Source organism: Micropterus salmoides, unplaced genomic scaffold, assembly GCF_014851395.1.
Source record: "Micropterus salmoides isolate LMB-PRFRI ecotype aquatic unplaced genomic scaffold, ASM1485139v1 Ms_hic_scaffold_6, whole genome shotgun sequence".
NCBI classification, from domain to species: Eukaryota; Metazoa; Chordata; class Actinopteri; order Centrarchiformes; family Centrarchidae; genus Micropterus; species Micropterus salmoides.
In genome coordinates this window covers 29,622,414-29,639,192 of record NW_024044348.1, presented here as the reverse complement: position 1 = coordinate 29,639,192, position 16,779 = coordinate 29,622,414, and the positions used below count along the sequence as shown (strand labels likewise).

At 42.4% G+C, this 16,779-nt stretch overlaps 1 protein-coding gene across 1 annotated transcript in view; it reads right to left on the bottom strand.

Moving 5' to 3' along the window:
- Window positions 1-12,792: 12,792 nt before the first annotated feature.
- hcn4 (hyperpolarization activated cyclic nucleotide-gated potassium channel 4) overlaps window positions 12,793-16,779 on the bottom strand; it is a 77,763-nt gene continuing 73,776 nt past the window's right edge. Inside the window, exon 8 of the mRNA XM_038702010.1 lies at window positions 12,793-16,339. Coding sequence (XP_038557938.1) covers window positions 14,007-16,339 — 2,333 coding nt within the window. The 3' untranslated portion in view covers window positions 12,793-14,006. The remainder of the gene's footprint in view (window positions 16,340-16,779) is intronic.

Sequence of the window (16,779 nt, the reverse complement as noted above, 5' to 3'; positions counted from 1 at the left end):
AGATGTTGCGGCAGTGAGGGCACTGCTAGTTAAAAAATACACACGTATCAGTAGTGAGGTCCTATTGGTTGGCTACATGTACGATTCAAGATTCAGTGGACAAGTATGTGCGTGCAATTAGAGAAGGTAATACCCATAGAGTCCAGTAGAGGGCTAATAGAACTAGGGTTACCATATTGTAACCTTCGTTTTTGCAATTCACTCACATGGTGTTATTTTTTTCTCTTTTTTCATTGGACAGATTGGCTTCATCCTCTCATCTAGATTGTAAACATTTGCATATGAGGGTTTAGCAGGGCCTTTGTGTAATTTGCAGGGCCATTTTTTTATTCAGGGCAATTATGTATCACACAGAGAACATGATATGGTGAGGTCAGAAAAGAGTACTTCTCATAACCTGCCAGTGTGCAAGAAAAGTCAAAAAGAGTAAATTGTAAAAGTGCCGGTACTCCGTATGAAGAGAGGGCAACTATAGGTGAACAAGAAATACAACAAACACTGCTGATTCATCATATCACAGTTAATCTGCATCCTTTAATCCCAACACATGGGCTTAAGGAGAGAAGTAGGTATTGTTTTTGAACATCCAGTTCTGCTTCCTTTCTGTCTTTCTGTATCTTCCTCACAAACACACACACACACACACACACACACACACACACACACACGTACAGTACACTTTCCCTGGTCACAACCTCACATCCTCCTCCTCCTTCCTACACTATCTGGTTCCTCTCTTTCACCCCCTCCTCCACCCCTCTTATCACATAAAAACACACACATTTTCACACACTGACATACTTACAGCTTTTGTGTCCTTGCACACCTACACATATCGGCACACCTAAAGAGGCACAGTCAAACATATAAGCATGCACACGCACATACACGCACACACACAAAATATAATTTTCTCCACTCCTCACCTCTGTTTTTTTTTTTTTTTGCATGGTTCGCACTGGGGAAGTTTGCACAGTACTTTAACTGTCTATTGTATCTACTGCCGTGAGCTACAGTACAGTGTGTATATTATACAGTGTATGTCTCCTTAGAGTTGTGAGAGTATCACATACAGTCAACTCCTAAAGCAGTATTCATACAGTATATCGAACAGTGGTAATTCATTCATTCACCAAATAGCTTAAATTATGACATTTCTGATGTGAGTTTGTTGTCAGAGCTGCTAAGATGATGACAGCAGAGTTAGATGATGATGAATACGATAAAGTGATGAAGGTACAGTATAAAAACGGGAAGCATAGGTGGTATTATGACTGGGTGGCAAGTTAACTGATGCCAGGTCCATTGAAGGGTGTCCTATAAGAACAAACCAAATGTCTCAATTGTCCCTTATTTATTGCCACATGATCATATGCTATTATATGTATAATAATATATGTATCTTATCTCAATATATCATATGTGTGGTTGTGAAATTATATAAAAATACAAAGTAAAATACATGCTGTATATAACTAGGTTGCATATAAACCATACATATCAAATACCAAATGACAGGAACAGCAATGAATACATCTGTATCATTAACTTGGATTTGAAACAGTAAACAAAGCATATATTTAGTTATACTCATACTGGCATCTATTGGTAGAGAGGGAAACATCTGCTCTACTTTCACTCTGGGTTCACTCAAGCAACGGCACAATATGGTGAAAACCAAATTAAATATCAGTGCTAACACTTACAACTCTACACACATAATGATTACCTAGGTTAAACTATATTACAAACTATCCAAGGAAGATTAAAATAAAGGGCAACTGGACTGGTTGAAGATACTCAAAGACGTTTCGACTCTCATCTAAGAGGCTTCCTCACTTCTCTCAGATGAGAGGCGAAATGTCTTCTAATATCTAGAAACTAGTCCAGTTGGCCTTGATTTTAACCTTCTTTGGATAACTATGAGCTGGAAGACTTACACAGATATATTATGAACTATATTGCACCAAACAATGTTACAGAATGGCCATGCTATACTCTTGTCTTTTATTTTGCTGTATTTACTTTTGCCTCTGGATCACCTGGCCCACCTGTGTTGCTGTATTTCTTCAAACGGAGAAACAAAAAAAGTAATTTGCAAAAACCATTGTTTTTCTTTTTTTATTCAGACTCCTGTAAAGTAGCTCAAACTTAAGCAACCTGATTATAGTTTATTATGTTCAACGTCAACTTCAGGTGGAGTCACCTCAGAGTGTAATGGTCTGTGGTGTAATGTGTAATGGAGTTAAAATGTTCATGTTCGGTATCGTAATTATGTTCATCCTACAATTTATAACCAAGATGAAGTTATCAAATACATTATCTATCCAATCGCTTTAGCGTCCTGTAACACATCTAAATCAACTGAAATTTCATCAAAATTGGCACACCAGAAGTTGAAACATGACCACTTCTGGTTTAAACGGCCAGTTTGAACTTTGAAAATGTGAGAAATGGATTCAGCATCCTCAATAATCCATAAAACCACTACAGTATTGTCCAAATCAGGCAAGCAGTTGTTGAAATATTGTCTATATAATTGATTTTGTTAATATTTCTGAATTATGCTAATTGTCCAACATATGCAAGTTAGCATCTGGCAGTTTCTAAATGCTGGGGACCCATACTGTACATTTCTAACATAAAACTCAACATTTTCAGGTTCACAATAGGGCTCAAAAGACTGGCAAATAGACTAATAGCTCTCTGTGGTCAAGAGACTGACATAAATGGTACAACTTGCTGACAGGCAGAAGGAAAGAATGACAGCATCACATTGTGTTAAATTCCATTAACTGTCTTGAAGTCTTCCTCTTCGCCCACCTCTCATTCTTCTGTCTCCTCTGCCTCACTTCTTCCTCTCCCACCCCTCTCCTGCTCCTCCACAACCCTCTCTTTGTGAATGTGCTGCTGATTGTTCAACAAATCTTTAAGCACCTTATGGTGAGATCTATTTCTGACTCTTAAGCACAACAGAAGTGGTCAGCGAAAGGAAATTTTTCTGTTCCATAATAAGTGAAAGGCCTTTCAGGCTTCCATTGTACTAATGTCTAACAATCACAGCTGATTCTGCCATCAGCGCTGGTATTTGTAACAGCTCTCCTGGGCTATATGACAAAACATTACTTGACATAAGGAGGATGATTGCATTGTTGACTTTCACTTGCCACATGCGTTCCATCTGTTGCCTGGTTGATGAGAAACATTTTGTTTTTGAATTTGGGGAATTCATCACACCATTTTTGATGGCCAAGATTTGGTTGTTTGTTTGTTTTCAAATGATAAAGACTACAGACAATTCATGTAGTGGATTCTAGTCACATTTGGTTTGGGTCTGGTCATTAATAGGCTGCATTTCCCCCCTCCAGTAGCTAAGACATTCATTTGCAGAGTTCAGCTGGGCCAGTGTGACATTCAATGCATTGGCTGGCTGACTCCAAAATTGCTCCTATTCTGCTCAACAGACTGTCTCTTCTGCAAAATTAGAACTATGGGAATCAGTAATGACACTCAAACTGTCTTAATTATTCTGATCAATGGCTAGTTCTGCACTGGTGTAATTAAGCCTTTCTAGATACATATGCTGGAGGATAATGTGATCCCCCAGCTCTTCATGGCTGACTGCAAGAGCCAGCCATATTTTATCACAAAACATTTTGTGCTGCTAATATTTATTTAGTTTTTGTAGCCAAACAGAAACTGATAAAGGACTGTGTTTTTTGATCCCTCCCAAGGCTGGAAGAGGAGCCATGGCAGGGACACAAGCCTACCAAGACAGCCAATCAAGACGCTCCATTCTGAAGCCTGGCGATGGTTTAGTACAAGGCCATTTACTGTCAGAATTTAAACCCACATGATTTATGGTATGGTCGCCCCGGTCTGCTTTTTCTCCTTAGTTCAAAGGATGAGTCTGGCTGCAAAATGCTCAAGGACACAGGCTAATATGATAAACTGGGAACTGAGGCTGCAGGCTGGGGGGTTGGGCCTTCTGCTCACTACAGTTTACCCTCAGCCTGTGAGAAGCGAGCAATGGTGTATGGTGAGGGATGAGGCATCGTTGGGGCCAAGGGGGGAAGAGGGATGTGAGAAAAGGACATCTTTTTCCCAATAAACTCTGACAGGGCGGAAAGAAGAAGGAAGTGGAAGAAGATGGTGGATCACCAATCACAGAGGATAATGATTGCTAAAAAAAAAGAACCCCCTCTTTGTTTAAATGAGTTCCTATGGGTTTCTAATAATATTATTTTTAGATGAGAGAGATATTTTATGAAATATGCAGGAATCATCCATTGAACGATTTAGCATGCTAATATATTGAGATTGGTTTCTTTGCAAAATGCTATATTTGTTGTGGAGAGAAAACTCTATCAGCTTAGCGTTCAGCATTTCAAAAAACAGCACTGAACATCACTCTACTTTAATTTAACCCCCCCCCACACACACACACACAAAATATCCACATCAGTTAAGCAGAGTAGGGATCATATTTTGAAATTAATGTCTTCAATTCAATCTCATGGACAGATTCAATAAAACGTATTTAAACATTTTATGGGCATCACAAGATAGATTTAAGCCTCCCTAGTCAGAAATAGGCAGCTAACTGTATCATTCTCAGAGGGTTTGTCTAGAAGGGAGATTGGCTGTGCTTAGAAATGGACATTCAGGATGGACTGTTAGCAGATGGCAACTCGAGCTGCCCGATCTTGTGTTGACATATCACAGTGGGGTCGCAGCTCAAGGCAGCACATCATCACATCAAAGTATGACAGTTAGATTAACACTCACCCAGTGATATGGGAATGGCCAGAAAAGGTTAAATAATAGTGGATGAACAGTGGTGGAAGAAGTACTCACATCTTTTGCTTGAGTAAAACTACCAATACCACAATGTAAATGTATTCTGAAAGTAATCATTTTGCGGTAAAATGTCCCATGTGACTGACTGATTATTATATTATATTAGAATATTGTTAAGTGCTTATTCACATAATATAATACTGACACATCAATGTGTATGCAGAATTTTACTGGCTGGTCAAGGTGGAGCTAGTTTTAACTAATTTAGTTTACTTTTAGCTACTATACTTATATAGAGTGAGGTAGTTTAGTCCCATAGTTCCCAACCTAGAGGTTGGGCTCCTCCAAAGGTCACAAGATAAATCTGAGGGTAAGTGGAAAATGGAGTGCATTCATATAGGGCTTTTATCCAGAGTGCGTTACAATTTGACTCTCACCCATTCACACACCAATGGCAGCGAGCTACCATGCAAGGCACTAGCCTAACCATTGGGAGCAGTTTTTTCTTGTTAATGAAACCATGTGAAAAGTTTAGAGGTGAAATGTCTCTTTCATGGAACCAACAACTCATAGGCGCCAACCTCACAAAGATATTTTGTAAGGGGTCACAACAAGCCAAAAAGCTGGAGACTGCTGGTTAAATCTTTAATTTATACATTAACAATGTATTGTATTTTATGAATTCAACATTTAAAAAAAAAAATCTGAACCTGAAAAGTAAATTCAGTGGAGTAAAAAGTACAATATTTCACTGTGAAATTCAATTCAATTCAATTCAATTTTATTTATATAGCGCCAAATCACAACAACAGTTATCTCACAGCGCTTTTCATAAAAGAGCAGGTCTAGACCGTACTCTGTGATGTTATTTACAGAAGCCCAACAGTTCCCACCAAGAGCAAGCACTAGGCGACAGAGGCAAGGAAAAACTTCCTTTTAAGAGGCAGAAACCTCGAGCAGAACCATGGCTCAGGGTGGGCGGCCATCTGCCTCGACCGGGAAATGTAGTGCAATAGTGCTTACGTACAGTATTTCACTAAATGTACTTTCACTTCACTTTCCACCAGTGGAATATAGTGTAATCAAAGTCCATGAGTTAATAATACACACAAAAACCCAATTTGACAGACACACATTCACCACTAGTCACATTTCACATTTTCTCTTGGTGATGGAAACAATTAGCTTGATCATTCAGCTCATATTCTCACCTTTTATTTCTAATACTAACCCATTTCGTCGTTTTGTCAGCATTTTCCTCTACCTCTAAGTAGGGCACATATGGCCCATTTCTGACCATCGGGATTTTTCAGCGAGGGAGGGAAGGAGCGAACAGAGGACCAGGGCTTTTGGGAATGGGGGGGGGGGGGGGGGGGCAGTTCCAAGTGCAAGAGGCAGAGTGAGGACATCAGGTTGGCAACCTGTGGCCATCTTTCTGATGTTATCCATGCATATGCTTTCATGAACTTAATCCCAGGAGGCACACACACATACACAAATACAGAGTCACGCACGTGCACACTGACACAAAAAGAAAACTTTCAGCCATGCGCATCAAACGCTGGAGCACTGCAAAGTTGGCATTTGGACAATATTTGCGAACAAACTGGCAGATGTCAAAAGGCTTTGACGGCAGGGTTTTAGAGGGAAAAAAGCTATAATACGGATGTGCTGTAGTTACTGTGTGTTTTTGAGTGCTCTGGGCCCTGGGCTGCCAAAGAATATAGTGCCAGGCCTCCATGCTATGAGCGTGAGAAGATATGGAAAAAGAAAGCAGTTTTCCATGAAAACAACAAATAGGAGGTTCATAAGATAGGGGAAATGCAAAAAGGAGAATGTTGAAAATGAGATAACTATTTATGTGGTGAATATATATAACAACTCTAATTTTCACACACTATTGCTCTGTACAGATCTTAGACTTTCAGGACACTCATGTTTCATCCCTCTGGCCAACTGCAATTTACCCAGAGCTACATGTCTCTTCTTAAATGTCACCATTAAAACATTTTAATTTATGTAGAAGTAGAGGCATGCATTCGCCCTGCTCCAGCACCAGTGTGGAGTTGAAACGGGCTATCTAGAAAAAGAGAAAAACTTGAGTCACACACATACACAGTGCTTTAACACTGAGGCCTGCACGGTAATGGTAGGATTAATTACTGTTGAGTTTGACCCAAGGAGAACTAGAGCAGATTATCCCAGATGCTGCAGAGGAAGGCATTAGTGTCGGTCGTCCCTCTATGGTAGCAGAGAGACAGCCACCGCAACCGCGAGGATGTCACCATGACCTCGCTGATCTGACCTGCTGCACAAAACCACACAGAGGCAGAACACAGGATGCTCACGTGGCAGCGACGGCCACGCATCGTTTACACCATGATCCTGTGTGCTTTTTTGCCGCCGTCAGATGCCCGAGCGGGTGGCTGTAAGCCAGCTCCTCTCCTCTCAGCAGGCAGGAGGACAATAACGTGTAATTACAATAGACAATCTGAAACAAAGCCCTTCACTTTCAATGAGTTCTTCGTGAAGAAGGGAAGGTTACCTCAAGGGGGAATTTTAATAAAGCAGATGGCTGAGTGCTCACAGGGGCAGACGCAGACTGTCCTCCTTTCTACAGTCTGCCAACATTTCCAGCATTCTGAGGAGTTTCACCTGCTTCTTGACCGCTCTTTGTGTGCATCTGTGATTGAATGTGAGTGTGTGTGAGTGCGAAAAGACTTGTTTTCTGATGCTTCTCAAAAGATTGGGGGGGTAAGTAGAGAGTAGTAACCTGCAAATTTGCATGCTAAACACACTTACACACGATTAGGCAAAAAAGGTGTTGGAGGTGTGCATATTGCACTGTGCTATGTCTCACTGACTTTGTGAAGTGCAATTGAGAGCATGTAGCTTGTGGACAAAGAGAAAAAAACACTCCAGGCAGGTGTTCCTTATATTTTATTCTATACCGTTGATTTCATCCAGTATGTGTGCTTATCAACAATGCAGTTTTTGCCTCACTCCTTTCATCGCCACACAAACTACGAGCCACGGCTACTGTGTGTGGTTGTCATGTGGGTTAGCGCAATGTCCCGCAGGGTACACATCCTGTCACACAATACCTGTACAGTTCCCTTATTGCTTTTTCCCATTGTTCCCATGTTAAGTGCAGAAAAAATAGATATCCATTGATAGCAAAGCGGTCAAAATACTGTACCCATGCCCCCCACCCAAAAGGTCACGTGTCCTCAGAAGAAGTGTTTAACCAGTCACCTTCATGAAACAAAAAGGTTGAGTCTTCAGGTAGAAAGTCTTTGTCTGTAGCATCATGTAACGAAAATGTCCCACTCCAGCGCCGCATCAAAGTAGAGAGATTATACAATGCAAATGACACGTTTTCTTAAAAATCATGGACATGTTATGAACTTTGTACATACACACAATTTGGTGAACATTGCTTATCATTATCTGTTATGGTGATCACTTATTAAGAGAGTCTAAAATAAATACAGAAATATAAATAGGTCCTATGGAAATATATAAATCTGTATAAGTACCTTGTCAACATTATGTTCCCAACATCAGATTAAGTGGAATTATAGTACATACTTCAGCAAATGAAAGACAGCTTGGAGAAGCAGGATTTTTTTATGTAAACCCTCATCTCTCCAAATGTAGTTTGAACATGCCCCCCCCCCCCCCCCCCCACACACACACAAACGACACAGGATGTTTGGATCAGCTGCAACTGGTAGAGAAACATATGAAACCATGTATTTTAAGAACCAAATCTAAGCATCTAATTTGTATATTTGTTCCTTTACAGAAACAAGTCAAATTTAAAGACGAACAAGCTGTAAAGCAGGATGAATCGATCACTTTCTATCGCCTGCTTCAAAGAGAGACTCCTGCCAGTTAGTTACACAGTGCCATTACCTGAAGGATCTTTAGGTAATGCAGTCTTAGCGTGACTTTATCCAGGTTACACTGCCCAACAGCCCACTTTGTGGTCAAAATAACATTACTGTCATGTTATTCCATCTCACTGGAGCAGCAGCAAAAGAGGTCAGCTGTATTACGCTACAATAAACGGAACTTTTCACCACACATAGCAATCTTCATATCATATCCAATCATTCTGAGGTACATAGTCATATGGAACACCTGATTCTGGTGCTTGTGTACAAAATAAATTGAGCGTTTGTTGGAAGGGTAGGAGGAATTTGTGGTCATGAATGAACAACGAAGGCCCCGGGAAAAACACACGTGCCTTTTATTCCCCCGAGGAATTGCAGGTTCGATTCCACTGCTGCTACATCTAATCCTCAATCACAGCAAATGATTTCATTAGTGTGCATCGCTGATTCATCAACCCATATTCATGGGCGAGTAGGGCAGCACAAAAGGGAGAGGGAGGCTAAGATTAGGTAGCGAAATTGGAAGTGCACCAAACAGAATCTGAGAATTAGCACTACAAAACAACCATGAATTGTAAATGTTAAACGCGTGCCATGTGGAGCTGCACCAAAGCTCTGTGATGGGGGTTACACTGAGATGCAACTTACAAACCTGCTGGCTGCTTCACAACACATCTACCTCGAGTCAACAGCAGGGCCAGAGCCAGGTATGGCCTCAGACAGAGAAAAACAATAACTTCTGCCAGATATTATACATCTGTATTAATCTTCTTCTTTACCCCAAAATACACTGTTTCATTCTCAAGACCAGGTTGCCCTGACCTACATTCACTTAAAATAGAGCAACCAATTCATTCGAATGCAAGGTGTTAAAACAGGATTAAAGCACACACATCAGGTGCTTTCCCACTATTTCTTCTGAACTAATTTCGGCAAAGACTAGCTAGGAGCGTTTGGACAGAACGCTGGCAGCTGGTGTGATCCTTCATCTGCCCTTCATTTCTATTTCCTATGTTGTTCTCATATGGCCATTTTCCTTCCCATGTGTAGACGGGTGACACAGGGAGACATAATGAAAATAGTTCCCTGCGTGAGCGAGTGAGTCACAGTTGTTTTTCTTTATTCGCTTCTCTCAGAGGACACAAAGTTTCAAAGCCTCCTTATCTAATTTCCAGCTGATTCCTCTAAAAAAAAAAGACACATTCTATACTACATTACGCTACAGATGAGGCAGCTGCAAATAGTCTGGGAGTATGGAAATATCAAATTGCCTTGAAGAATAAACATTGCTGTCAGGTGAAAATTGTGTTACCCCATTCTTTACTTGGAATGAAGGATTACGCGGTCTTCTGTGAGTTGAGAAAATTATTATGAAACCATTTTCATTTTCATTACATCATTAAAAAGCTGCATGGTCATCAAGAAAAAAAAAATGCTTTTGTTTTCTTGCTTCTTGTCCAAGACAGGAGATTTTGCAAAGACCTTGGCCCAAATGAAACAGACAGGACATCATGCAGAATGTGTCTGCTGTCTAACTGACAGTGACAGATTCAGCTGATACACTGTGCTCCCACCCAACCCTCCCCTAAACCACTTATCTGTGATGACGGACAAGACTAAGTTCAGGCCAACTAATCAATCCCTGTCCAGTGTCTATCTCTCCATAAACTATGACCTGTGCCTCCCTGTCCCACCCTCCTCCGACAGCGTCCAGCCCCAGCTATCGACCCTGCCAGGCAGTGTGGGAAACACAGTCACACACCTAAACACTAGCTGCTAACTACATAGCTACACTCAAAGCTTTCCCTCATATCCTTCCAAATCAATACCACACTGACAAATATCCACTAGCCCTCAGGAACAATCATAAGGACGGGGCCAACATGCTGAAAGTCCCCCGAGAAATGAGTACCCCATCAGCATGAGTACCTCATGGGGTGCCTGTCTACCTGTCTTCCCTGTGCCTGATAGTCAGACTACATCGTTCCCTTAGTCCATCAATGTTTCCTCACATTTATGCCTTTGTCTCGCAGACCTGCTTCAAACTGTTTTCAAACTCCATGCCCTAATAAGCTCATAGTGTGAAAAAGGGACTTTTTCCTGATGTGCAAGGCACAGCAGTCTGTTTGCTCTTGAGCAGTGCAAACCTAGCAAGTACAGGAAGACCAAGGTGTAAATACATACACTGTGTGCAGACAATCAGTATTCCAGGAGTGAACCATTTCTGTGTGTTTGCTTTCTGTCATTTCTGTCACTGAGCTCTGTCCCTCCCACCCTTTTGCCCCTCTGGATGGTGGTCTAAAGCATCCTAGGCAGGGTTTCAGAGCCTTTCAGATATCTGTTTACTGCAGGTGTTAAATGTGGGAGCATAGAACAAAACACTGCTTTAGCCATCAGTCCTGCCTGTTCTGAAGACTATGAAAAGGTCATGTGTGTCCAGATAAAAGCTACGATCTGTTAATCTAATTCAACAGCGATTCTGTAATGATAAGCCATAGAGTTCTTGCGGGGTCCACTTCCCCATCACTCTGCCTTTATGTCAGTTGATGATGTTCCACATGTCACATAATGACTGGTAACACAGATCATACCTGTACATATTGCATTCAGGTGCTGGTTTTGTGTCCTTGTCAGTTATGTTTGCATTGGAATATTATTGGCAATTATGATATATATACAATATTTTCCCATATTCAACACATTTTTGTGGGGCTGGGGTTAGGAAACTGATTTTTTTTGTGGAATAATCTTGACATCACACAACGTTGTTATCCAAACAAAAATCAACGCAATGCATCCTAAAATTAACACATCATCAACAGTGTTGCTTAAAACACAGGTTAGATTGATAGAAGAATGTTGTTATTTAATGATACTGTGGCCCCAATATCTTACAAGGCTGTTAATTAATATAGTGATGTACAAGCAAGTTGCTTGTAATTGAAGACTAAACGGTTATTTAAAATGGAAAATCAGTCAATCATAGATTCACTTTCTGCAAAATCAGTCAAGGATATTTTCAACAACATAAAATGCTTTGGATAAAAATTATGATTGTTGAATATTTCTCATTTCTGTCAGGAGCAGTCATTGTGTGCGCATGTGGTTGTGTGAATGTCTGTAAATGTGCATTCGTGCAGCTGTGTGTCATGTCATGTGTATTGTTATACCTTATTATAAGGACTTCTGGCGACTGTAATGAAAAGAAAGTGTGGTCACTGTGCACCTCTGTGTGTGAGTCCACGATAGCCTGCGAGGGTCAAGGGATTATAGACATGTCTTGTTAAATTAGGCTGCTGTTGCTGAGTGCTGTGACTGAGTTAGGGACTCAGCTGTCTGAGTGGAACCCGGGTCTGTCTTGGTGATGTGCTACAGACAAACGTGTAGAAGCATATTACTGTTCCTCTCCTTAGGGAGTTTAGTGATACCTTCCTCTACTATGTATTCAGTTTTCTTCACCAATGTAAGGCTCTCTGACAGTGCCTCCAGATTCTGTATGAATACACACATATGATGGACCTCTTCCCATCTTTGTTCTCTGAAGAGCTGCATATACAGTAGATTTGCACCATATGTGTAGTGTATGTTACATTAATTCAGAAATACCAGCAGCAATACAATCAAAACTGAAGCCAGAATCTCTGAATAATGTGAAATACATTTTAAAATGTTCATTGTGACAAAACTCAAACCTGTTTGCCAAAGTCTTCCCTACGCCTTCATGTTATAAAAGAAAGCAACTTCCCTCAGAGTTACAGAAGCAGTGCAGTCGTAGGCCAACACTTTATGGAGAATATAAAGAAAAGAGTGGGCTGTTTTAGGCAACTTACTGAGTCATATATCCAGATTGCCTTCCAACAATTTAGTTGGCATTGGTTCTGTGTCTTGCTAAAGGACACTATGGCAGAAGAAATGGCTACTGATGAAAACGTCCGTCAAAGATGTTGAAACAATTACCTTTTTAGTTATGGAACAGTCTTTTAACCCCATGGGGTGCCATGACTTCAGTGCATCTACCATAGCTACAGTACTTACTTTTAGCAACAATAAATGTACATACATTCAACATCTCAAATTCAACACTAGCCTTCAATGAGGAAACATGTTTATGTTGACCATATAGCAGCTACAGTAGAAGAAGTAATGCACAAATCAAATGGCATATTTCCATTTCCAGCACTTTTCAGATATTTCAGCTTGTGTACTGGATGTGCTGTATTTGCTCAATGACTGACAGTCTAGTTTTGAGCTTTACATATTTGACTATTTTTGATTTTGAACAAATGCTACAAAATGCAACACACAAGCTGTGGTTTGTCAAGTCCGTGTTTTTGTGTGAAAAAAGGCAAACGTTTTTTTGATCGGTCCAGGGAAAAGTCTTGCCTTGCATTCGACTGTTCCACTGAATCACACAATTATTTTCACTAACACTCACACATTAACAGTTGCACACAGGCAGGAAGAAAAACAACACATGCTTTCTACACACATTAGCGGCATGAACTTGGAAGACAACGTGAGCTTGTTAGGACATGGTTGAGGACTCTGCAGAAAGCCAGTTGCTCACATACTGTTATGTCTCAATATTGAAGTGGAGGGTAGCTCGCTGAACCCCTCTCCCCCTGCTTCAAAAAACACTATTATTACGTTATTAAGTGGTATAAAATAATGATTGACGTGCCAAGGAGAGGTGAATTATTACCCCACAGGAAGAGTCTTTTTGGTTTCCTAAAATCTCTTCTCCATATCTCATACAGTTTTAAGAACTTTATACAGAGGATAAATAAGTACAATCTAACAGACACATTTAAGGATCAACAATATGTGATCCTGTATGAGATGGTACAAGAGTCAGACTGTTGTTTTAGCTAAAAATGTAGATACTTTTTTTTAAACACACAAAAAGCCTTTTTACATGCAGGTATTAGTGCATAGGTTCCTGCTGAAAAGAGTATTATTGTACAGTCCATTGAATCTGTCTTCCCAAACATCATCAGATGAATTTGGCATAGTTATAGAAATAAAGAAAATTACTGTCTTTTAAATAGAGATCATCACACCCTCCTAGTCCCTTTATTAACGTATCATTTAAATATATCTCTATCTATATACACTGTGTAAAAATAAAAAAGATGACAAAGCATAAAACAAATATAGAGTATTCTAGAGATCCGAGTAACCTGCAAATCACAGCAAATTTAAGATCTTTATAAAATGAGAGGTGGAACTGAAAGACAAAAAGAAAAGAATGACACATAGTTTGTGTGTGTTTCAGTTTGGAGGAGCACAGGAGGGTGTGATCTTTCCTCACAAATTGGAAGGGAGTTTAGAGCGGACAGCTTGAGGTTCTAGATCTGATGAATAGGCAGCAGAGCCCCTCCGTACAGGCAAGGGCGGGGAGGCCCCAGGGGACTGAGTCTGGTGAGGGTGCCCTGGAGACATCTGAATTGGAGGAGTCATGTGCCCTGGCACTGAGCTACAGGGTTTGGGCAAAAGAGTGGGTGAGGAAAAGGGTGAGGGGTAATATCCAGTTTCCACGTAGGAGCGAGGAGTTTGATGGCCTAAGGCCTCAGCCACCTCCTGGGGCGGAGATGGGTGCGAGTGGGATAAAAGCATTAGGTCCTCAGAAAAGCGGCCCAGTGGCGAATCGCTCCCTGTTGTGTGTGGCTGGCTGGGAAGCTGTGAAGGGAGAAATGACTGAGGCATGAGCATAGAACTGTCGGATCCTGTGGCACTGGAGGGGTCGCTGTAGTGGAAAGTCCTGCCTGTTACTGGGCTTTGAATAGTAGGGCTGGGCGCTACAGGGGTAAGGCATGGGGAGGCATTTGCTGAACCATACTGGGCCAGGGAGGCCAGGGCAGACCTCTCCAGGGGCATCTGGTGAGGCAGGAAGCCAGACTGGAGGCCGGCCAGGCTAAAATAGCTGAGGGAAGATGGCGAGCCCTCAGCAGACTGCTGGGTTTGCTGTCCTCTACTAGATGGGGAGCCTTGTGAAGGGGAATGGAAGAGGTTTAAGCCACTGGTAGTCCTGCCTCCCCCAGCAAACTGCTGCAAAGGGGCCACCTGAGGAGCCTTGGGAGGTGGCTGGCAATGGAGAAGCTGACTAGGCATAGGGCTGGACGAGCTGGTAGATACAGGACTCTGACAACGGGAGGAACTAATAAGTCCAGCTGTAAGTCCACCAGAAGTCCCTCCCACCGGACAAGCTGTAGACCCTCCTATATGGCTCCCTACTACCCCCCCTGCTGCTCTGCCAATATGTCCTCCAATCACCCCACCCCCTGGCCCACTAGAACCTCCTCCTATATGACTAGTTGTTGGTCCAACAGAAGCCCTTCCCAATGATCCTCCATGATTCCCTACCACTGAATCACCAGAAACTCCTCCAAGTGGCCCTACAGAGGCCCCTCCGATTGACCCTCCAGGGACTCCTCCTGTCAATCCCCCAGAAACCACTCCCATTGATCCACCAGAAACCAACCCTAATGATCCTCCAGTAGTAGTCACTACCAGTGATTCTCCAGAAGCCCCTCCCACTGATCCCCTAGAAGCTCTTCCTATTGATCCTTTAGAAGTCCCTCTCATTGATCTCCTGGCTCCATCTCCTATTAGCCCAGAAGTAACACCCCCCAATGATACACCTGATACCCCACCTGCTAACCTGACACAAGAAGCACCCACCGATCCGTCAGATATCCCTATCATTGATTCCCCTGAGATCTCTCCTACTGATCCACCAGCAGCTCCTCCAAACCCAAAGTGCCCCCCAGGAGTCGCTTCTGTGGTTCCAGTTGTAAAGTCCTCTCCGGCCCACGCACTGTCTCCTCCAGTGGCTCCTTCCATAGACCCTCCAACCGCTCCACCTGACGACCAGCCTGTAGCACCACCACAGGCTCCAACTGCCCCTCCACTTATTCCGGACCCTGTGCTACCACCTGTAGATCCTTGGTGGAAGAGGTTTGAGAGAGGTGGGGTGCTAGAGCGGAAGGACTGTTGACGCTGTGGTTGAGTGTGCAGCTGGGCCGTACTAGATGAGGGTGAATCAGAGGAAGAGTATGGTCCAAAGGGAAAAGCAGAGGCCCCTCCTCCAAAGGGCCCAGACCCAACCCCACTAGGTCCACACTGGCCTCCGCTATCTGTGGCCTGTTGGCTAGAGCCAGTTGCCCCTGTACCTGACGTCAAGTGCTGAGCCTTAAAAGAAGCCAGCAATGGCATGTCCACCCCAGTGCGTAGTTTAGAGGGAGTGCTAGAGGAAGAGTCCCCAGCAGAGCCAGATGCTGTGGATGGAGGAACAAATGTGTGGAACTTCTTAAGCCGGCTAGAAGGGTCCTTCAGGGATCCCAGAACAGAAACTGGAGGCCTGAAGAGAGTTGGTGGAAGGTGGGGATGGTGTGTCAAGGCAATGGCAACTGAGGTGGTGGCAGCTGCTGCCTGGAGAGGAGCCTGGATGAGGGGGGCCCAGATGACAGGGGTGGGTGAGGGAGGCGTCTGAGGTGGGGCGTTCTGCAATAGGTGGGCACAGTGGGCCATGTCCCTGTCATGCTGCACAATCTGCTGGATGATCTCATTCTCCTGGTAGTTGAGTACACCAGAGCTGAGGTCATGTTGTACCTTGTGTTGCAGAATGGAGTTTTTCTTGCCTGTAAAAGCACATGCACACACAAACACACACACAAAACACACAGAGAGTGACAGGTTGAGAGAAGAAAGAGATAAAAAGAGAATGAGCATAAATCTTGTAGGCAGTTAGAAACAGGTTGACATTTCGGTGTACTCGAGTAAATTTTTCTAACAACCCTTTCCAATAGAAAAAGCTAGCACAGAAACAGCTGTGAAGGAAGAACATAAAGAAAAAATGTGTACCTGAAAATCACAAATGGGAAAATGGAGGAAACAAGATTTAAGAAAGATAAAGGAGGATAGAGCAGAAGGGGAATGATGAAGCATAAAAGAGCACAGAATAAGAGAAACAACAAAAGATAGGTGGGAGATAGCAAGAGACAGAAGCTGGATGCATGACAGCCTAAGGTGTAGGTGGTGTATGTTTGACTAGCTCTTACTGTGATTCCCTAGGTAACAG